The sequence below is a fragment of the Heteronotia binoei genome, chromosome 3 (genome assembly GCF_032191835.1).
Source record: "Heteronotia binoei isolate CCM8104 ecotype False Entrance Well chromosome 3, APGP_CSIRO_Hbin_v1, whole genome shotgun sequence".
Lineage (NCBI taxonomy): Eukaryota > Metazoa > Chordata > Lepidosauria > Squamata > Gekkonidae > Heteronotia > Heteronotia binoei.
Window position 1 is genome coordinate 187,595,232 of NC_083225.1, and position 23,640 is coordinate 187,618,871.

General features: G+C 48.8%; 1 protein-coding gene across 1 annotated transcript in view; it reads left to right on the forward strand.

The window, feature by feature from the left end:
- Positions 1–23,640, forward strand: part of NARS2 (asparaginyl-tRNA synthetase 2, mitochondrial) — a 97,512-nt gene that overhangs the window by 55,228 nt on the left and 18,644 nt on the right. Inside the window, 3 exon segments of the mRNA XM_060235202.1 lie at positions 4,947–5,079; positions 20,581–20,629; positions 20,632–20,678. Coding sequence (XP_060091185.1) covers positions 4,947–5,079; positions 20,581–20,629; positions 20,632–20,678 — 229 coding nt within the window.

Genomic DNA, 23,640 nt, shown 5'->3' on the forward strand with positions numbered 1-23,640 from the left:
TAATTAGCTTCCCCCATACACACACACACACACACACTTGTACTCGGGGGTCATTTTGTGGGAAAATAGGTGGTGGAGCTCATTAGCATATGCCGCCACCCACACACACACCAGCCAAAAGCAACCTGACCAAGCAGGCCTCACTCACCTGGGGCTGTCTTTGGCCACCCCCCTCCACAGTCAAAAGGCCAGCAAGCCACCGGCCATCCAAAATCACATAAGAAGGGGAGAAAGGGTGGCATGGGCTCCTCCAGGGGTTAATGAGGGCTGCTGGGGGCGTATCAAAGCCCCTGGCGGCTGGTTGGCTGCCTGCCTGCTCTCCTAATCCAGGGATTGTTATGCAGCTGTACCTCTAATTCAATGGACAAGGTAGGTGGGGAGGAGGAGGGGGAACCCTCAGAAAGCTTCAGGAGCTGTGCTCCTGTGAGCTCCTGCTGAATCTGAGGCCTGTTGTACTTAACTTTTTGGGTTTCATAATCTCTGAAAAAAGAAATAGCTCTTTGGTAACACAAAAAAAAAAATCTCCAAAGTGTTGAAGAGGAGAGGCATGTAGGTCCCTCCGTGAGAAATGCTTATATATGTTTGAAGCTGCACAAGGTGTCTGGAGTTTTTAGAGGTTTATTTCCAAAGCAGACTCGTCGCAGATGTTACTGCAGAACTCATCTGGGAGGTCCTAAAGAGCAGGAAGGTGTTTTGTTTTTAAACTGCTGCAGAAGAGGGGTGTTGGTAACGGCTCAGGATGTAGCCAATAAATGCCCGCAGCGGGCGAACTCAATACAGTCTGCATGAGAAGAATGTAATTTATTCCAAAGGTATTCTAGCATTGGTAAAACAGGATCGATCCTGTTCTAAAATGCTCCGGGAGTTGTAAGACAAACACGTAGTACTGTCTTCCTCAATCAAATGAAAGATTTGGAGGGCTGATGAAGAAGAGGAGGAGGAGGAAGAAGACTACAGATTTATACTCTGCCCTTCTCTTTGAATCAGAGACTCAGTGGCTTATAATCTCCCGTATCTTCTCCTCCCACAACAGAAACCCTGTGAGGTGGGTGGGGTTGAGAGGGCTCTCATAGCAGTTGCCCTTTCAAGGACAACCTCTGTCAGAGCTATGGTTGACCCAAGACCATTCCAGCAGGTGCAAGTGGAGGAGTGGGGAATCAAACCAGGTTCTCCCAGAGAAGAGAGCTATGGCTGACCCAAGGCCATTCCAGCAGCTGCAAGTGGAGGAGTGGGGAATGAAACCCGGTTCTCCCAGATAAGAGAGCTCTGGCTGACCCAAGGCCATTCCAGCAGCTGCAAGTGGAGGAGTGGGGAACGAAACCCGGTTCTCCCAGATAAAAGTCTGTGCACTAAACCACTATACCAAACTGGGATTTTGTTAGTATATGATTCCGTTCCTGCTTCAAGATTTCCTTCTTAAGAACATAAGAAGAGCTCTGATGGATCAGACCCAAACTCCATCTAGTCCAGCATCCTCACACAGTGGCCAACCAGTTCTTCTGGACAGCCAGCAACAGGGCAGAGAGACCAAGGCCTTCCCCTGATGTTGCCTCCTAACTCTGGGATTCAGCGATTGACTACCTCTGAATGTGGAGGTTCCCCTCAGTCACCATGGCAAGTAGCCACTGATAGACTTATCCTCCATGAGTCTATCTAATCCCCTTTTAAAGCTGCTTACTCCTGTGACCATCATGACATCTTCCACCAGTGAATTCCACATTTTAATCACTCCCAGGAGGCATAAAGGGAAAGGTATTCCGTTTGGCTTTGCCTCACGAAGCAGCCATTTTTAATTTGACTCCGCCTCCTGTGGAAGCCATTTTGGGATAATGTTCATCACCCCCTCTGAACATTTAGAGGGTGCCCATAGCCTAGGGAAGGTTGGAGACCCCTAAACTAGCAATTTATCTCCCTGCCAACTCTCAGTTTGTGCCAGGCCTGAAAAATTAAAAAAATTATCTGCGTTTTGAGGGCAACGGACATTTTTATCCTGAAAATGTTCTGACTTCAACCAGTCCTTGCTCCCGATCTCTGTCCAACTCAGATCAAACATTTTGTCCTCCCACCCCCTTCATGGTAGATCACAAGCCCTTCTACAAGTTACAGCTCTGGGTAAACAATTCGCCCCACCCCATAATGTGCGTGTGTGGTCTTTCGGAAAGCAGAAGTGTTTCAGTGGGTTGACGCTTTCTTTGAAATCCGTCTGCCTTTGTTTTTGTGTACCGTGTGTTGATGTGAGATTGCAAAACTGCAGCTTGGGAGCTGCGTTGTGCTTTTTTGGTGCAAGAAAAGACTCCTGAGTTTCTTCTCTGCAGGAGCAGTGCAAATATTCATAGATTTTAAAACACCTGCAGCTTCTGTTGACCTGACCTGGAATGATGCATATGTCACAAGCAGTGTTCCCTCTAAGCTGAGTTAGCGTGAGCTAGCTCACAGATCTTTAGCCTCCAGCTCACACATTTTGGTCTTAGCTCAGGAAGGATGACCCCAGAGCACAGTAATGTCTGCAGCAGCTCACAACTTTAATCTCAGTAGCTCACAAAGTAGAATTTTTACTCACAAGGCTTCAGCTTAGAAGGAACATTGGTCACAGGTACCAGAATATCTCTCTTTGTAACACCCCTTTCTGGTGGGGAGGAAGGACTCTATGGTTCTTTAGGAATGCCTTTCTTAGCTCACTAGCTCACTTCTTTACCCGAAGAATAATGAACATCTGGAATTCACTGCCGCAGGAAGTGGTGGCAGCTAGAAACAGCTTCAAGAGGGGGTTGGAGAAACATCTGGAACAGAGGTCCATCCGTGGCTATTTTGCCGCAAGGTATGTGAAATATTAAGAGCCCCATGGCACAGAGTGGTAAAGCTGCAGTCCTGCAGTCCGAGCTCTCCGCTCACGACCTGAGTTCAATCCCGGCAGAAGCTGGGTTCAGGTAGCTGGCTCAAGGTTGACTCAGCCTTCCATTTTTTCCAAGGTCGGTAAAATGAGCGCCCAGCTTGCTGGAGGGAAAGCTTAGATGACTGGGGAAGGCAATGGCAAACCACCCCATAAAAAGTCTGCCGTGAAAAACGTGATGCGACGTCACCCCAGATTCGGAAACGACCGGTGCTTGCACAGGGGACTACCTTTATATGGAGTATTATGTTTGGGCAGTGATGCTCTGTATTCTTGGTGCTTGGGGGGGGTGGACAACAGTGGGAGGACTTTGGAGTTCTGCCCCCACCGGTGGACCCCCTGATGGCACTTGGGTTTTGGCCACTGTGTGACAGAGAGGCTGAATTCAGACAAGCAGTTTGAGCCGACATAGGCACAGCCCCCAGGTGGATTAAAAAAGCAAGCTCAGACAGGCACAGCTGCCGCCCATCCCGTTCTTGCACTCACCCCACCCTCTGATGTCACTGAGATGGATCAAATAGCTACCACTTGGGAAGCAGTAGGAAATGCTTCTGGCACACTCCATCCGTCTTTCCGGGCATCTGAACACGGAGTGCGCAAGCAAGGCAGATTGGCATTGCGAACCCGCCAATCCGCTCTAGGAGCTCACCGGTATCCTTTCTTTAAAAGCTGCCCAGAGCTCATGAGGACATGTGCTCATGGCCACTAAAAATGTAAGGGGAAAAAAAGAAACCCAAACTGTGCTATGGGGACCGTACACATCAACCATGTGAATGTGTCCAAACTCCCCCGCACAATATACGTGCACATCGCATGGGAGCGTCAGACCGGGATTTGGCATTTGGGGGCAGCACAGTTTGGGGCGCTTCCGGTGTGCACGGAGCTGTCTGTCTGTACCCAGCCAGAGGGGTGGACCGAATGGGCCACTGGCCTGTTCCAACATGGCTTCTCTTACGTTCTTAGGGAACCAGTTTGGTGTAGTGGTTAAGTGCGTGGACTCATATCGGGGAGAACCAGGTTTGATTCCCCACTTCTGCACTTGCAGCTTCTGGAATGGCCTTGAGTTAGGCATAGCTCTCGCAGAGCTGTCCTTTCAAGAGCTGCTGTGAGAGCCCTCTCAGCCCCACCTACCTCACAGGGTGTCTGTTGTGAGGGGAGAAGATATAGGAGATTGTAAGCCGCTCTGAGTCTCTGACTTAGAGAGAAGGGCGTGGTATAAATCCTCAGTCGTCTTCTTCTTCTTCCTCTTCTTCTTCTTTTGCAAGCATCCCCTAGATAGCCATTTGATGGAAGGCAACTGAATTTGAAGCAACATATTCTGATTTATCCCTAAGCCCAGGCTAGCTGGATCTCATCGAATTTCATCAGCTAAGCAGGGTCAGCCCTAGCTAGTGTTTGGGAGACCACCAAGGAATACCAGGGTTGAGACGCAGAGGCAAGCAATAGCAAACCACCTGTGATCATCCATTGCCTTGGAAACCCCACCGGGTCACCATAAGTCACCTGTGACTTGATAGCAGAAATAATAACAGTAATAACAATCAGGGATGGAATTCTAGCAGAGGCTCCTTTGCATATTAGGCCACACACCCCTGATGTAGCCTATCATCCGGGAGCTTACAAAAAGAGCCTTGTAAGCTCTTGGAGGATTGGCTACATCAGGGGGTGTGCCTTAATATGCAAAGGAGCTTCTGCTAGAATTCCACCCCTGGGCCACACACCCCTGATGTAGCCAATCCTCCAAGAGCTTACAGGGCTCTTAGTACAGGGCCTACCGTAAGCTCCAAGAGGATTGGCTGCATCAGGGGTGTGTGGCCTAAAATGCAAAGGAGCTCCTGCTAGAATTCCACCCCTGATAATAATCCAGTTACAGGAAACACACTAGCATGGGATTTCCTGCTTAAAAGAGTATTTTCCAGATTCTATACTGGGCCCATGGCACACGAGCTGCAAGGAAGAGGAGGACAACAACACTTAAGGAAAAGAGGGGGGAAATGTTTGTTTCTGTTTTTTGGTCCATCTTACGTCTTTGATGTTCTGCTTTCTTTCCGCACAGGGCATTTACCAAGGCGTTCACCTTTGGTCCTACATTTCGTGCGGAAGATTCTCACGGTCGCCGGCATTTGGCGGAGTTTTACATGGTGGAAGCCGAGCTGGCTTTCATCAACAGCCTTCAAGAAATCATGCAGGTGAGGGGATGCTGTTTGGAAGAGAATGGAAGTCAGTTTTCATCTTTCGGGGACACAATTCAACTGTTACAGTTGCCTTTTAAAAAAAATGTGCGTGCTTGTAAACCTGTCCTCTTGTTTGCCATGTGGAGTTGACTGAACATTTGAATGGAAAGACAGAAGAATAAGTAGATAATCAGATTTGCTGTTTCTACTTGGCTGTTTGGGACCTTGTGACCAGGCTTTTTGTGCCCCCCCCCCCCACAATCTGTGGGATTCTGTTTGTTTACCCCCACTAAAGTCCCTCCCCTCCCCAAACTCTGCCTTCCCTAGGCTCCGCCCCCAGATCTCCAGGAATTTCACAACCCAGAGTTGGCAACCCTAGGTGAGGGCCCTGTGTGCCTTCTGAGGGAAACGGAAGACTTTTCTTTTACGAAAGGACTGGGATGGAAAAGTGAGCAGCAGTTCCTATTTTTTTTTAAATTCTGGCTTTGAAAGATGGTTTTGTATCTGTTTTATATTTATTTTATAACGAAATTTGTGGTTTTCAGCTGTTGGCAAACTGCCCTGAGGTCCCTCAGGTGGGAACGTGGTCTAGAAATACACTGAATAGAAACTGCAAACATTTTTACCTCACACAGATAGTAGTGGAATTTTTAAAACCGTTTCTAAAGGGTTGGGGGCATATGTTACTGAGCTCATGCGGCATAATGGTTAGAGACTCGAGAGGGTTGGGAAGAGGGAATTCAGATCCACACCCTGCCAGTTCTCCAGATTAGACTCCGTCGCTCTTAACAACGACACCATGCTGGCTCTCAGATTGGGGAACCCTGCATTAGAAGAGTAACCAGTTCTGTCTGTCGAGAACATTTTTATCCTGCCGTTTGTCTAAGCAACTGAGACAAGCATACAGGGTTCATTTTTCGCCACAACAACCCAACAAGAACAAGGTCAACCGAGCAACGTGGAAGATGTGAGATTAGAACCCAGCCTCTAGTCGCATGTACTCAGTCTTCTTCATCGCACCACACCGAGGTTTCACTTCTTCCGAACGAATAAAGCCATGAAATTGAATTTGCGACAAGCAGGGGAGGAAAGAGATCCGTCGCGCATCGTCCAAGGACACTTCTCTGTTTCTTACAGAGGAGGAGCAGAAGAATTCTGCGTCCTGCCACACTCTTGCAAATGTTTTGCAAAGGTTCGTTGGTTTGTGGGGGGGACTCTGTGCCCTGAATCTGTTGTTCTGCCCATCCAAGACAGAATTGAAGCCACGTAATGAAGAGCAAGTACTCTGTTTCTTCCGGTTCCAAAACCTCATCTTTGTCTGCATCTTTAGCCCCCTGGCAGGCAGTGCCTTCCAGGAGAGGTGACCAGACCAGCCGTTAGGTGGAACATTGCTGGGAAGCAACAGCATTAAGACTGTGGAAGTAGGGGTCTTTTGCACCAGCTTGGTGCTATCACTGAACCGAGGAGGCAGCAGAAAGCAAATCGCGACTTGTAGCTCTCCGAAGCAACCGAACACACGCCCCTGGCATTCCAGAACACAGTGCGAATATTCCCAATCTGTTTCTTTATCAGAGGGAAGAATGCTTTTTGTGTGTTCCGCTTAATATTCTCGAGCCACTGCTAATTTCATCAGGACTCCAGGAAAGCGCCGGAGCTATTTTTATCTGAGTTGCTTCAGTGTTTTCAAGAAACAGGAACTGCTTCTTTGGAATGAGACTTTCCCAGGCTTGAGAATATTGCAGGGAGAGAGGTCAGTGTGTAGCTTTCTGCCGAACTGAAGAAAGAATTACAGGATGAGGTCAGCTGTTTCCGGTTGCTGCCGTGACCGTCTCCCAGGACAGTGACTTCGTAATGCTGAGTGCTCAGATACTGCATCTACTGTGGCTATCCACAGAAGGAGGAGAAGGAGAAGATGATATTGGATTCATATCCCGCCCTCCACTCCGAGTCTCAGAATGGCTCACAATCTCATAGAATCATGGAAGGGACCTCCAGGGTCATCTCGTCCAACCCCTACACAATGCAGGAAACTCACACATACCTCCCCCTATATTCACAGGATCGTCATTGCTGTCAGATGGCCATCTAGCCTCCAAGGAAGGAGAGCCCACCACCTCCCAAGGAAGCCTGTTCCACTGAGGAATCGCTCTAACGGTCAGGAAGTTCTGCCTAATGTGGAGCCGGAAACTCTTTTGATTTAATTTCAACCCATTGGTTCTGGTCCTACCTTCTGGGGCCACAGAAAACAATTCCACACCATCCTCTAGATGACAGCCCTTCAAGTACTCCTTTACCTTCCTCCCCCACAGCAGACACCTGTGAGGTGGGTGGGGCTGAGAGAGCTCTGAGAGAAACTGCTATTTCAAGCAGTTTCAAGCTGAAACAGCTCTGAGAGAGCTATGGCCAACCCAAGGCCATTCCAACAACTGCATGTGTAGGAGGAGGGAATCAAAACTGGTTCTCCCAGATAAGAGTCCGCACACTTAGCCACTACATTAAATTAGAGACATTCGTGGGAAGATCCTAGCAGCATGTCTAGAAAAATGGGAATCCCTGCAGAAGCCAGCCGACTTCAAACCAGCTGATCTTTTTTAATTGTCAGATTTATGCCTGGACAAAGTGAGCCCTGTTGGTTTAACACAACATTTTGGCATTCCCTCTTCATCTGTAGCATGATGTCCCCACGGAACACCAACAGAACGAAATAGAATTGCATAAGAGCATGTTGCTGAATCAAGCTAGTTCTTGCCATAGTACTCCCCATTACTTCATACGGGTGTGAAAGCTAGACACTGAAGAAAGCTGATTCATTTGAAATGTGGTGGAGGAGAGTTGTACGGACACCATGGACCTCCAAACAGACAGATCAGTGGGTTCTAGATCTAATAAGAACATAAGAGAAGCCATGTTGGATCACGCCAGTGGCTCATCCAGTCCAACATTCTATGTCGTACAGTGGCCAAAACCCAGGTGCCATCAGGAGGTCCACCAGCAGGGCCAGAACTCTAAAGCCCTCCCAATGTGCTCCCCCAAGCACCAAGAAGACAGAGCATCACTGCCCCCCAGGCATAAGAACATAAGAGAAGCCAGGTTGGATCAGGCCAATGGCCTATCCAGTCCAACGCTCTACGTCAGACGGGCCCAAACCCAGGTTGTCACCAAGAGGTCCACCGGCAGGGCCAGAACTCCAGAAGTCCTTCCACTTTGTGTTGGACTTTATGGGCCATTGGCCTGATCCAGCATAACTTCTCTTATGTTCTTGTGCTCTTTCTGTATACTTTTCACGTGCCTCTTGAAAAACAACTAAATGTCACCTTCCCTCCCTCTAACATGAAATGTAGGAATCTCACATCAGTCAAGTTTGGTGTAGTGGTTAAGTGTGTGGACTCTTATCTGGGAGAACTGGGTTTGATTCCCCACTCTTCCACTTGCAGCTGCTGGAATGGCCTTGGGTCAGCCACAGCTCTCTGATCTGGGAGAACCGGGTTTGATTCCCCACTCCTCCACTTGCACCTGCTGGAATGGCCTTGGGTCAGCCAGAGCTCTCTTATCTGGGAGAACCGGGTTTGATTCCCCACTCCTCCACTTGCACCTGCTGGAATGGCCTTGGGTCAGCCAGAGCTCTGGCAGAAGTTGTCCTTGAAAGGGCAGCTGCTGGGAGAGCCCTCTCCAGCCCCACCCACCTCACAGGGTGTCTGTTGTGGGGGAGGAAGATAAAGGAGATTATGAGCCGCTCTGAGACTCTTCGGAGTGGAGGGCGGGATATAAATCCAATATCTTCTTCTTCAACACTAGACTACAGTACATTATATTTTGGGGCATAGCATTTACAAACAGAGTTACTGAGCAACTGGTGGAGAATATAAGGGAACCAAGGCCGTATGGTGTTTTGTACGTTATAGCCAGTACCTTGAATTGAAGCTGGTGATGAATGGAAATGAATGAGTGGGAATAATATGCATATTCCATGTAGCTCCTAATTAAAAACGAGTGTTGTGGCCCTCACCATATAGAATGGCCTACCTAATGAGCTCAGGAAGGCTACAGTTCTCCTGGCAACCTTTTTTTTAAAAAAAATGGCATAGGCAGTCAGAAGTCTTGCTGGGCAAAAGCCTTGCCTGATCTTGTCAGTGACAGAAAAGGTGTGGCTTATGCCCCGAAAATTGCGTCGGTCTCTGGGTGCTACCAGACTTGAAGCTAGCTCTTCCCTTCCACAATACATCTCTGAAGTCAGCAGCCACATCATAATCTAATACACACAACCCCGCTCTGTCCCCCCACTGTTTCCTGTATTTCTGTTCTTCTTATCACTTGCGGTCCCTGGACTCCCATCTCTCCCCTGACTTTGTGCGGGTTAAACAAACAAAAAAAGAGTCAAGTGGTTCGAAACACACCACCCGACGACAGAACTCGAAATCCCTGCGTGCAAGTCACCGACGACAGAACGAAAAATCCTCGCATGAAAGTCACTGACAACAGAACTCGAAATCCTTGTGTGCAAGCCACTGACAACGGAACGAGAAATCCTCGCGTGCAAGTCACTGACAACAGAACGAGAAATCCTTGTGTGCAAGCCACTGACAACGGAACGAGAAATCCTCGCGTGCAAGTCACTGACAACAGAACTCGAAATCCTTGTGTGCAAGCCACTGACAACGGAACGAGAAATCCTCGCATGAAAGTCACTGACAACAGAACTCGAAATCCTTGTGTGCAAGCCACTGACAACGGAACGAGAAATCCTCGCGTGCAAGTCACTGACAACAGAACGAGAAATCCTTGTGTGCAAGCCACTGACAACGGAACGAGAAATCCTCGCGTGCAAGTCACTGACAACAGAACTCGAAATCCTTGTGTGCAAGCCACTGACAACGGAACGAGAAATCCTCGCATGAAAGTCACTGACAACAGAACTCGAAATCCTTGTGTGCAAGCCACTGACAACGGAACGAGAAATCCTCGCGTGCAAGTCACTGACAACAGAACTCGAAATCCTTGTGTGCAAGCCACTGACAACGGAACGAGAAATCCTCGCGTGCAAGTCACTGACAACGGAACGAGAAATCCTCGCGTGCAAGCCACTGACAACGGAACGAGAAATCCTCGCGTGCAAGCCACTGACAACAGAACGAGAAATCCTCGCGTGCAAGCCACTGACAACAGAACGAGAAATCCTTGTGTGCAAATCGCCACTTGCATTGCTTTGCTTCATCGGAGGCCGTGGTGGTACAGCGCCAGACAAAGCTTCCTCTTTCTAGGAAACAAAAGTCTCGGCTTTTCCCAAATGCCATCTGCTTGTGTTACATATGAACATATGAAGCTGCCTTATACTGAATCAGACTCTTGGTCCTTCAAAGTCAGTATTGTCTACTCAGACTGGCAGCGGCTCTCCAGGGTCTCCAGCTGAGGTTTTTCACACCTACTTGCCTGGACCCTTTTTTAGTTGGAGATGCCGGGGATTGAACCTGGGACCTTCTGCTTCCCAAGCAGATGCTCTACCACTGAGCCACCATCCCTCCCCTTACAACATCTTTGCCATTGACTAACAAACTTGCATTCTGACAGCCCCTATCCTTCATTATTCCAAATGGAGGGAAGGCATTTAAAAGGAATGTGGTCCCTTTAAATGGGATGGCCAGAACTCCAGAGTTCAGTTGTGATTGCCACATCCTGGCTCCACCCCCAAGTCTCCTGGCTCCACCCCCAAAGTCCCCAGATATTTCTTGAGTTGGACTTGGCAACCCTAGCTTTAATGTGCTCCATTAGGGGAATGGAGTAGGGTTGCCAGGTGGGGGCAGGGGATCCCCAGTTTGGAGACCCTCCCCTCGCATCAGGGTCGTCAGAAAGCGGGGGGAGGGGAGGAAAATGTCTGCTGGGAACTCTATTATTCCCTATGGAGATTTATTCCCATAGAAAATCATGGAGAATTGATTCGCGGGTATCTGGGGCTCTGGGGGGGCTGTTTTTTGGGGTAGAGGCATCAAATTTTCCATTACAGTATCTAGTGCCTCTCCCCAAAATACCAACCAAGTTTCAAAAAGATTGGACCAGGGGGTCCAATTCTGTGAGCCCCCCAAAAAGGTGCCCCTATCTTTCATTATTTCCTGTGGAAGGAAGGACTCGAAAAGGTGTGCCGTCCCTTTAAATGTGATGGCCGGAACTCCCTTTGGAGTTCAATTATGCTTGTCACAGCCTTGATCTTGGCTCCACCCCTAATGACTCCTGGCTCCACCCCCAAAGTCTCCTGGCTCCTTGCTGGTGGAACCAATTACCGGAGGAGGTCAGGGCCCTGCTGGACTTTGGACAGTTCCGCAGGGCCTATAAGACTGTCCTCTTCCGGTTGGCTTATAACTGTCCGGCATTGAAATATTGTGAAGGAAGATTGGAAGATAGCACACTGACATTGATCGATTGATTTTAGTTGTTTTAATTATGTAAATTATTATGTATTTTAATTTTTAGACCCTATTGTTAGAATTTCTGTGTTGTGAGCCGCCCTGAGCCCGCCTCGGTGGGGTAGGGCGGGATATAAATCAAATAAAATGAAATGAAAATGGCTCCACCCCCAAAGTCTCTTGGCTCCACCCCCAGTGTCCCCAGATATTTCTTGAATTGGACTTGGCAACCCTAGAATGGAGGGGAATTAGGGGGATTCTTCAGGAGCAGACGTTACGTCCTTGTGGAATTCACACCTCAGAATCCGTTGTATATCGCCTTTGAAATCTTTTTAGAGAATGATAGAAGGATTACAGAAACAGTAGTAAAAAAAACCGTCTCAGTGGCATCAAAGTTTTGTAGTCACTTTGAGGGATTAGGCTTCTGTGGCATTCTGAACTTATTTTTAGAATCTGATATATGATCATTTTATCTTTTGTGGTTATTTTAACATATAATACGTACACGAGGGACCAACAAGCACTTGAAGGGGGTGTCTCATTTTTCCCTCCTCTACTATTTCCTGTTTCCTTTCCCTGAAGCCACCACAGTCTCTCCCCTTTTCAGGCTTCCATCTCTCCTTCCCACCCATCGGCTAACCTGCCTTTCTCTTATCACTGCAATATATACTCTTATCACTAAAATATATACGATATGTATTTTATCAAGAACAGGCAAACTATAGAATTACGGTACCATTCACATAAAGAATACTCAGTCCAATTCCATTCACAGTACTTCCATAAAGTCCATAGCCTTTGTTATGAATCAGGGGGGGTCTTACCAATTGCTGCCACCACTCTGGGTTAAGGGTTCCCCTTGAGAAGGCCCAGAGTTCCCTCCCAAGCCCTTCAGGCCTCCTTTAGCTTAGGCCAAATAATAGGTGTGAGGATCAGGCAGAGTGAACAGAAAAAAAAATTATTTAAAAGATCAGTTCACTGCAATATAAACTAACAAGTTGCATTAAACAGTAAAAGGAGTGAAGGGAAAAGAAGCCAATGCCCTAACGTGTCTGGACATACTGCCCCTAGACTGTCTCGGTCAGATCTGGGCCTACTCACCTTTTCTCTAAGGGCGAGGGTCTCTTCCTTGCAGCAGCTCTTCCTCAGCTCTGCCTCCTAGGAAAAGAGGACACCGTGCCTGGGCTTGGCCCTTTTATGTTCTCCTCCCAGGCCCCACCCCTCTCTGGGCCAGTTTCCCTCCAAAACCCTGCCACCCAATCAGAGGGACAGAAGGGATCCCGAGAAATATAGATTCTTTTGTAACTCCTAGGCAGGCTCCTTGGGGGCCTGCAGGTAGGGTGGCCATAATATCTGCAGGCCAGCCAGGGACACCTTGAGGGGGGGATGAATGTGTGTGTGCGCGCGCGAAGCACGCGCCCGCCGGAAACAGGAAGTGACGTCATGCCACTGCCGGAAACAGGAAGTGACATCACTTCCCGTGACATCGTTTTCCCTGCACCACCTGCCGGAAGCAGGAAGTGACATCACTTCCTGTGACATCATTTCCCCCAAATGCCACTGCCGGAAACAGGAAGTAAAATGAGTACCCAGCTTGCTGGGGGGAAAGTGTAGATGACCGGGGAAGGCAATGACAAACCACCACCTAAAAAGGTCTGCCGTGAAAACGTGAAAGCAGCGTCACCCCAGGGTCAAAAACGACTGGTGCTTGCACAGGGGACCTTTCCTTTACATTGGTAATAACGGCTAGGAGCACCTTCATTGGAGGCTCATAGAATAAGACCCCCTGGTCCAATCTTTTTGAAACTTGAAGGGTGTTTTGAGGAGAGACACCAGATGGTATGCTGAAAATGTGGTGCCTCTATCTCAAAAAACAGCCCCCCAGAGCCCCAGACACCCGACAATTCCCCATTATACCCTATATCAATTCTCCATTACACCCTATGGGAATCAGTCTCCATAGGGAATCATGGAGAGCCCAGCAGACATTTCCCTCTTCCCCTCTGCTTTCTGATGACCCTGAAGTGGGGAGAGGGCCTCCAAACTGGGGGATCCCTTGCCCCCAGCCTGGGGATTGGCAACCCTATCCCTCAGGCTGCTTTCACGGCCAGCGGCTGGCCAATCTCGACTCTCGTCCGGCTTTCCTCCCTGCCGCGCTCCCCCCACAGGCGCTCCTCCGATCCTGAGGAAAGAGCAAAAGCAGCCCTCCCTCCCAGCAGAGAGACATGCTTTGCAATCCATTAAGAGAATACTGGCACATTCAGAGTTTCTGTAGTAATTCATTCTGCCCGCATTCTATTACATCCTATGAATGCAACAACTCCTAGTCATTGATCCCAGTACTAATATTATTGGTCATTTCAGGAACGTTATTTGTGGGCAGTGTAAAACTTTTACTCACTTTATCTTCCACCCTCAAATAACTATTACAAAAACAACCTAGATTCTCCTTTCCTAAAACTAAGAAGTATTTCCTGATGCCACCCTGCCACCCCAGATCTGAGGACTCTCACATGCCTCTATTAAAAGATGCTCAGAAGTACTTTCCACAACTTCCAATGGCAAACAGAAAAGGATTTCACACACACACACAAAAGATTGCCTTTAAAACACTATAACTCTTTCTTGGGTTTTGCTGTAAGTTCTATGGAACTAGACCCTCTTTTTTGTAAGCTCTTGGAGGATTGGCTACATCAGGGGGTGAGGCCTAATATGCAAAGGAGCTCCGACTAGAATTCCACCTCTGAATAATACCCATCTTGATAGACCAAAGGTCAGTATAAGACAGCTAGAAAGCAGTATAAGCAGCTAGAAAGCGTCTTTGGCTTGGCATGCAGAAGGTCCCAGGTTCAACCCTGGCATCTCTAGTTAAAAGGATCATGTCATGTGAAGACCTCCACTTGAAACCCTGGAGAGCCAATGCTAGCTTGAGCAGACAATACCCATCTCGCTAGACAAAAGGTCAGTCTACAGCAGACTGGAAGAGTCTGTGGCTCAGTGGCAGAGCACCTGCTTAGCATCAAAGAATCACAGAGTTGGAAGGGACCTCCAGGGATCCCTATGAAAGAAAGAAAGAAAGAAAGAAAGAAAGAAAGAAAGAAAGAAAGAAAGAAAGAAAGAAAGAAAGAAAGAAAGAAAGAAAGAAAGAGGGGGAAAAAAGACAACAGGGGGTTGGTCTTTTCCACAACAAGCCTCTTGTCGGAGACAGATATTATTTCTCTTTTAAAAAAAAATATACACCACCACCACCATAACAACATCCAGAGAGCCAACAAGCAACCTTTACACCAAGCAGCCTAAGCACCCTGTGATAGACAATTTTACACGGCAAAGTGGGAGAGGAAACCCCAATTTTAAAAAGCAAGCTGGCCTAAGGATAGGGTTGCCAAGTCCAATTCAAGAAATATCTGGGGACTTTGGGGGTGGAGCCAGGAGACTTTGGGGGTGAAGCCAGGAACAAGGGTGTGACAAGCATAACTGAACTCCAAGAGAGTTCTGGCCATCACATTTAAAGCGACAGCACACCTTTTTAAAATGTCTTCCTTTCATAGGAAATGAAGATGTTTCCCTCTCTCCGCCCCCACCCTTTCTGGCTAGTCGGCTCTGAAGAGGGGATTGGCCTCCCTACTCACGAGTTGCTGCCAAGGGAGGTGCAAAAGCACATGGTCCTGGGGCTTCCCTCCTCTCCGTTCCTGGCTAGTTGGCTCTGAAGGGGGGGATTGGCCTGTCTACTCACGAGTTGCTGCTACAGGAGGTGCAAAAGCACATGGCCCTGGGGCTTCCCTCCTCCCCGTTCCTGGCTAGTTGGCTCTGAAGGGGGGATTGGCCTGTCTACTCACGAGTTGCTGCTACAGGAGGTGCAAAAGCACATGGCCCTGGGGCTTCCCTCCTCCCCGTTCCTGGCTAGTTGGCTCTGAAGGGGGGATTGGCCTGTCTACTCACGAGTTGCTGCTACAGGAGGTGCAAAAGCACATGGCTCTGGGGCTTCCCTCCTCCCCGTTCCTGGCTAGTTGGCTCTGAAGGGGGGATTGGCCTGTCTACTCACGAGTTGCTGCTACAGGAGGTGCAAAAGCACATGGCCCTGGGGCTTCCCTCCTCCCCGTTCCTGGCTAGTTGGCTCTGAAGGGGGGATTGGCCGGTCTACTCACGAGTTGCTGCTACAGGAGGTGCAAAAGCACATGGCCCTGGGGCTTCCCTCCTCCCCGTTCCTGGCTAGTTGGCTCTGAAGGGGGATTGGCCTGTCTACTCACGAGTTGCTGCTACAGGAGGTGCAAAAGCACATGGCCCTGGGGCTTCCCTCCTCCCCGTTCCTGGCTAGGTGGCTCTGAAGGGGGGATTGGCCTGTCTACTCACGAGTTGCTGCTACAGGAGGTGCAAAAGCACATGGCCCTGGGGCTTCCCTCCTCCCCCAAACACCCCAGTTTTCCCTCCCCTCCCCATCGTACCTTCTTCTCTCTCCGCTCTTCCTTCTCTAGTTAACTGCAGTCGGGCGGGAAGCCTGGAGGCGGAGCCTCCAGGGCAGGCAGCAGGGCCCAATCTGGTGAGAGCCCTGGTGCCTGGCATGCCCCCCTCGCCTTCCAGGTGCCCCTGTGATTGGCTGGGGGAGGCAGGCTGCCTTGTAATTGGCTTCATCATTAAAAAAAATAATGGAGAAAAAATGACGGACAGGGGCACTGGCCAATCCGGGACTCTGAATGAGTCCCGAGCTTGGCCAATCGGGACACGGGATTCAGGAGGTGGGGGCGGGACTTTCCCAGGAGGGCGGGACGTTCTGGCCACCCTACCTGCAGGCCTCACTAGACCCAGGATCATTACAACCTTCCTGAAGGTATCAATCTTCCCCATCCATGTAGTGATTCTGAATCTCCATTAATCCCATGAATATATATGTGTGTGTGTATGTATATGTATATAGGTGTGTGTACGTATGTATATATATGAATATATATGTGTGTGTGTAGAAGAAGAAGAAGATATTGGATTTATATCCCGCCCTCCACTCCGAAGAGTCTCAGAGCCGCTCACAATCTCCTTTACCTTCCTCCCCCACAACAGACACCCTGTGAGGTAGATGAAGATATTGGATTTATATCCCACCCTCAACTCCGAAGAGTCTCAGAGCGGCTCACAATCTCCTTTACCTTCCTCCCCCACAACAGACACCCTGTGAGGTGGGTGGGGCTGGAGAGGGCTCTCACAGCAGCTGCCCTTTCAAGGACAACCTCTGCCAGAGCTCTGGCTGACCCAAGGCCATTCCAGCAGCTGCAAGTGGAGGAGTGGGGAATCAAACCCGGTTCTCCCAGATAAGAGTCCGCACACTTAACCACTACACCAAACTGTGTATATGGGTGTATATATATATATATGTGTGTGTGTGTATATGCGTATATGTGTGTGTGTGTACATGTGTGTATATATATAAATGTGTGTGTGTGTGTATATGAGTGTGCGTGTATATGAGTGTGTGTGTGTGTGTGTGTATATATATATATATATATTTGTGTGTTTGTATATATGTATGTGTGTGTGTGTATATATATATGTGTGTGTGTGTGTGTGTGCGCGCACGCAACAGGACAGCCAGTGTTTCAATTCCTGTTTCAGTGCCACTTTTCTTCAGACACGGGGCTAAAATGTTAGTTCTATAACATCCTGAAGGATACAAGCTCCATACGAAAGCTTGTGCTGGACCAAGTGTCTCATCATACACAACAGCTCTTACAGGCAGAATGCTCAGCTGGCTGAAGGCAACTCCAGCTGCAGCCCTGAACGTGTGAAGTGCTCCTCCGCAGCCTCACCCTGACAAGCTCGCTTCAGGGATCCTTCAAAATATTAGCTTTTCGCCTTTTAGAAAAGTTTCATTGTTCTTTTTCCTACGACAAGCTGGAACAGGGTCCAGAGGAGGGCGACGAAGATGGTGAGGGGTCTGGAGACCAAGTCCTACGAAGAAAGGTTGAAGGAGCTGGGCATGTTTAGCCTGGAGAGGAGGCGGCTGAGAGGTGATAGGACCACCATCTTCAAGTACTTGAAGGGCTGTCATAGAGAGGATGGTGTGGAATGGTTTTCTGTGGCCCCAGAAGGTAGGACCAGAATCAGTGGGTTGAAATTAAATCAAAAGAGTTTCCGGCTCAACATTAGGAAGAACTTCCTGATCGTTAGAGCAGTTCCTCAGTGGAACAGGCTTCCTCGGGAGATGGTGGGCTCTCCTCCCTTGGAGGTTTTTAAACAGAGGCTAGATGGCCATCTGACAGCAATGAGGATCCTGTGAATTTAGAGGGAGATATTGGCGAGTTTTCTGCATTGTGCAGCGGGTTGGACTAGATGACCCTGGAGGTCCCTTCCAACTCTATGACCATGTGTCTCATCATACACAACTCTTACAGGCGAAATGCTCAGCTGGCTTAAGGCAACTCCAGCTGTAGCCCTGAACGTGTGAATTGCTTCCCCGCAGCCTCATCAGACAAACTCACTTCAGGGATCCCTCAGAATACTAGCTTTTCACCTTTTTTTAAAGTTTCATTGTTCTTTTTCATAGGACATTACAGTCATAAGCTCTCCCGTTGCGTTAAGGGAATTGGCGGAGAGTACAAAACATTCCTATTAAATGAAAAGCGTGGAGATGGCGTGACGGCTGCTTTGGAGGAGACAGTTCGATGCTTTTGAGTCGAACGTAGCATAATAACTGTGTCAGAGCATAAAAAGTGGGACGAGGCTCTTGTTCTGAGTGGGGGGGGGGGGAATCTAGAGGAGTTGAGCGGTGGACCTGTATGGAAATTCTTGCTCGCAAGCGACTGGCAAGGAGAAAAGTCCAATAAGGACAGAGCAGAATCATCTTGGCCGCTAGCTATTTCGACAAGCTGTAAATTGAAGCGTACTACGGAGCAGAGCAAAGCCAATTATCTTTTTTTTTTTTAAATTTACTGTGGCGGGTGATCACTGATGGGCTAGATTATATTGAGTTCTCGGCAGAAATCAGGCTTCCCGGTTCTTGCTCTGCATTCACAACAGTTTGCCAAAGGCATCGTTTACTCCAGAGATCGCGTGCGTGTTCCCGTCGTAGCACTGGGGAGAAGTGTAGGCTGAGGAAGCTGTTGAGCGTCGCTGCAGGTTTTTGAGGAACGGTTTGCATGTCTGTATTGCAGGGGTGTCAAACATGTGGCCCGGAGGCCAAATCAGGCCCTTGGAGGGCTCCTCTCAGGCCCTCAAGCAATTGGCTGCCATCCGCTTCCTTCTCCCTCTCTCTTGCTCTATTAGTCTATTAGTAATCCCCGGGCTGAAGGAGGCGAAATTAAAATCAACCAGAGACAGGGCCTTCTCGATTGCAGCCCCCTGCTGGTGGAATCAACTGCCCGAGGAAGTGAGGGCCTTGCGGAACCTCGCGCAGTTCTGCAGGGCCTGCAAGACTGTCCTCTTCCAGCTGGCGTTTAACTGACATGGCGCCTGTATTTTAGGGAAGTGGAAGAAAGGCCGTTGCCACTAATTAGCACCAAACTAATATTCTGTTCTTAACAGTTTTAACTACTGAATATCTTGTTTTATTGTTGAATGTGTAATTTTAATACTTCTTTATTTTAATTGTTTGTTAGTGTTTTATGCTGTGAGCCGCCCTGAGCCTGCTTTGGCAGGGAGGGCGGGATATAAATCAAATCAAATAAATAAATAAAATTTTGTCTCTCTGCAGACCCGGTCCTGACAGGGCTTGCAGTACTTGACACCCGTAGTATAAAAACTGTGTCTGTATATGCAGATTTACTCCTTTTGCTAGCCTTTGGTTTCCAGCCATTGTGCCTGGAGTGGTACAGTAGCAAAGAGATTGCATTTTGAATCAGGAGATCTCTGGCTTGAATCTTACCTCTTCTATGATCTCACTAATTCAAGCCTCCATTGTTCCATCTACAGCAGTAGAGTCTGGTGACGGTCTCCCTTACTTTTGGGGCCAGTTTGGTGTAGTGGTTAAGTGTGCGGACTCTTATCTGAGAAAACCGGGTTTGATTCCCCACTCCTCCGCTTGCACCTGCTGGAATGGCCTTGGGTCAGCCAGAGCTCTCTTATCTGGGAGAACCGGGCTTGATTCCCCCACTCCTCCACTTGCAGCTGCTGGAATGGCCTTGGGTCAGCCAGAGCTCTCTTATCTGGGAGAACCGGGTTTGATTCCCCACTCCTCCACTTGCAGCTGCTGGAATGGCCTTGGGTCAGCCAGAGCTCTCTTATCTGGGAGAACCAGGTTTGATTCCCCACTCCTCTACTTGCAGCTGCTGGAATGGCCTTGGGTCAGCCATAGCTGTCGCAGGAGTTGTCCTTGAAAGGGCAGCTGCTGTGAGAGCCCTTTCAGCCCCACCCACCTCACAGGGTGTCTGTTGTGGGGGGAGAAGATACAGGAGACGGTAAGCCGCTTTGAGTCTTTTGATTGAGAGAGAAGGGCGGGGTATAAATCTGCAGTCGTTGTCTTCTTCTTCGTGTTGAAAAGGTTAAAGCTGAACAAGGAAGGAAAGCTGGATAGAAATGTTTGAATACATAATTTGGTGTAGTGGTTAAGTGTACGGACTCTTATCTGGGAGAACCAGGTTTGATTTTCCACTCCTCCACCTGCACCTGCTAGCATGGCCTTGGATCAGCCAGAGCTTTGGCAGAGGTTGTCCTTGAAAGGGCAGCTGCTGTGAGAGCCCTCTCAGCCCCACCCACCTCACAGGTTGTCTGTTGTGGGGAGAGAAGATATAGGAGATTGTGAGCCGCTCTGAGTGGAGGGCAGAATATAAATCCAATATCTTCAACTACCTCACAGGGTGTCTGTTGTGGGGGAGGAAGGTAAAGGAGATTGTGAGCTGCTCTGAGACTCTAGGGAGTGGAGGGCAGGATATAAATCCAATATCTGCATCTACCTCACAGGGTGTCTGTTGTGGGGGAAGAAGGGAAAGGAGATTGTGAGCCACTCTGAGACTCTTCGGTGTGGAGGGTGGGATATAAATCCAATATCTTCTTCTTCTTTTGTTGTAACGCCTCTGAAAGCCCAGCAGTGTTGTGTAGCATTGCTAATTGAAACCCATCTTTAGACCCAAGCGAGGAATATAATAACAGCTAGAAACATGTCTGCATAAAATTACTTTTCCCCTGTTTCACTTAGGTGATGGAGGATCTTTTCAAGAAAACAACAGACGCGTTACTGTCCAAATGCCTCACGACGTTGGGCTTTTTCATAAGCATGTCGCCCCCGGACAAGAGGTACGGACAATTAACACTTCCCACAATATTCTGCAATTCGCCTGCCTTGTAAACACGCTGAAGGATAGATCAAGATGAGCAGCTGTGTTCATATCTTGTAGTGATTTCAGAGCCAGTTTGGTGTAGTGGTTAAGTGTGCGGACTCTTACCTGGGAGAACCGGGTTTGATTCCCCACTCCTCCACTTGCAGATGCTGGAATGGCCTTGGTCAGCCATAGCTCTCTTATTTGGGAGAACCGGCGTTTGATTCCCCACTCCTTCACTTGCACCTGCTGGAATGGCCTTGTGTCAGCCATAGCTCTCTTATCTGGGAGAACCGGGTTGATTCCCCACTCCTCCACTTGCACTGCTGGAATGGCTTGGGTCAGCCAGAGCTCACGCAGGAGTTGTCCTTGAAAGGGCAGCTGCTGTGAGAGCCTTCTCAGCCTCATCCACCTCACAGAGTGTCTGTTGTGGGGGGAAGGAGATATAGGAGATTGTAAGCCGCTCTGAGTCTCTTAAGTTCACAGAGAAGGGCAGGGTATAAATCTGCAGTCTTCTTCTTCAGGTCACAGCAGCAGGTGAATGACAATAGCAGGGGGATGACAATAGCAAGCATGAGATGATGATGGTGATGATGATGTTGTATTGAATTCATATGCCGCCCTTCCATTAAGGGCTCAGGGCAGTGCACAACGTTAGAATACACAGAGAAGTTCATTTAGTTGTGATAAGCAGAGGGGTGGTAGGCGCGGAGAAATCAGCATCAGTATTGAGACAGGAAACCTAGGTCTCGATTCAGTCCAGGAGGATGCATCGTGCTTCATTATCAGTTGCAATTCAGCAGTCTCTCTTTCTCATCTCCCTTTGAAATGCCTTTGTTTTTTTTTGAATGCTGTGGTTTCTAATGTTGGACCAGTCCAGTAATTCTTTGTCAAAGGGATTGGCTTATTTGTCCAGTGTAGAGAGTGGAAGGGCATTGCTGACGGGTGATGGCATAAATCACATTAGAGGATAAGCAGGAGAAGAACCTAAGATGGTCAGCCTGGGTCCACGGATGGTGTTGCTAGGATCCATATGAGAGCAAAGTTGGCCGCATCTTGGATTGTTGCAGGCCTTGGCACCAGAGTCCATGTTAATTGTTAACTAGTTAAAATCGTGGTGAGAAGTTGTTTAGGTTAACAGGCTGTCTGTGAGCAAGAAAAGGTCGGGCCTCCGGTGCCTATGTGGGGGAAGTGTCGCTATCTAGCATGGGCTGTAGGCAGGGCTTGTTTTGTAGGAAAATGCCAGCAGGAACTCATGTACTATTAGGCCACACACCCCTGGTGGCACCATTGTTTCACACAGGGCTATTTTTGACGGAAAAGCCCAGCAGGAACTCGTTTGCATATTAGGCACACCCTCTGATGCCACCATAGTTTCACGCAGGGCTTTTTTGTCGGAAGAGCCCAGCAGGAACTCGTTTGCATATTAGGCCACACCCTCTGATGCCACCATAGTTTCACGCAGGGGCTTTTCCTGTAGGAAATGCCCAGCAGGAACTCCTTTGCATATTAGGCCACACCCTCTGATGCACCATAGTTTCACGCAGGGCTTTTTTTTTTTTTTGTCGGAAAAGCCCAGCAGGAAACTCGTTTTGCATATTAGGCCACACCCCCTGATGCCACCATAGTTTCACGCAGGGCTTTTTTTTTTTTTGTCGGAAAAGCCCAGCAGGAACTCGTTTGCATATTAGGCCACACCCTCTGATGCCACCATAGTTTCACGCAGGGCTCTTTTTTGTCGAAAGCCCAGCAGGAACTCGTTTGCATATTAGGCCACACCCTCTGATGCCACCATAGTTTCACGCAGGGCTTTTTTGTCGGAAAAGCCAGCAGGAACTCGTTTGCATATTAGGCCACACCCTCTGATGCCGCCATAGCTTCACACAGGGCTTTTTTTGTAGGAAGAGCCCAGCAGGAACTCATTTGCATATTAGGCCACACCCTCTGATGCCACCATCATTTCACGTGGATTCCCCACTCCTCCACTTGCACCTGCTGGAATGGCCTTGGGTTAGCCAGAGCTCTCATAGAGTTGTCCTTGTAAGGGCAGCTTCTGAGAGAGCTCATTCAGCCCCACCCACCTCACAGGGGTCTGTTTTGGGGAAGAAAATATAGGAGATTGTAAACCGCTCTGAGACTCTTATTCAGAGAGAAGGGCGGGGTATAAATCTGCGGTCTTCTTCTCCTTCTCCTCCTTTTAAAAAGTCCTCCAGTGCGTGCGCTCAAGCAAAGAAGTGTGTGAGCACTCCTCGGAGCAGAGTTTGGGGGGGGGGCGGGAAACCTGGAAAGCACTGGAAATGCTTGGCGTGATTACACTACTCTTCCACTTATGCGTTGCGTCCGGGCATTTGGACAGCCAGCAAATATGTGACCTCAATGTGATTCAGGGAGAAACTACCGGAAAGATCCAGGTAGCTTTCTAATCCAGATAGGAGGCATCTGGAGACGGGGTGAGAATGGGTGTGGCTCGGAGGACAGATGTGCTTGTCTGATCATGCAAATTTAATCCCAATGGGAGGCGTGGCTAGTTAGGGCCAAACCTCTTGTGTGAAAGCACCCTCTGTCTGAAGAGCTGAGGCAGATAGAACTATCGCGCAGGGCTTGGCAATGCACAATGCGTGGTTTGATGTGGTTGGGGGTAGTCATAAACGAGCAAAAGAAACTATACATGAGAAACTGAGAGACAGCTCTCCAACGCCAGTTTCTACAGGCCGCTCTCCTCGGACCCCGCACAGGGAATACCAAGCTGCCGAGAGGCAAAAGCTGCTTGGCCTGGAATGCCAGATTTTACATTTGAAAAGTAAGGCCTAGATCAGGAGTGGCCAAACTGCAGCTCAAGAGCCACATGTGGCTTTTTTACACATATTGTGTGGCTCTCGAAGGCCCCCAGTAGGTTGGAGAATGTAGCCAGTAGGTTGGAGAATGCATTTAAAGTTGGG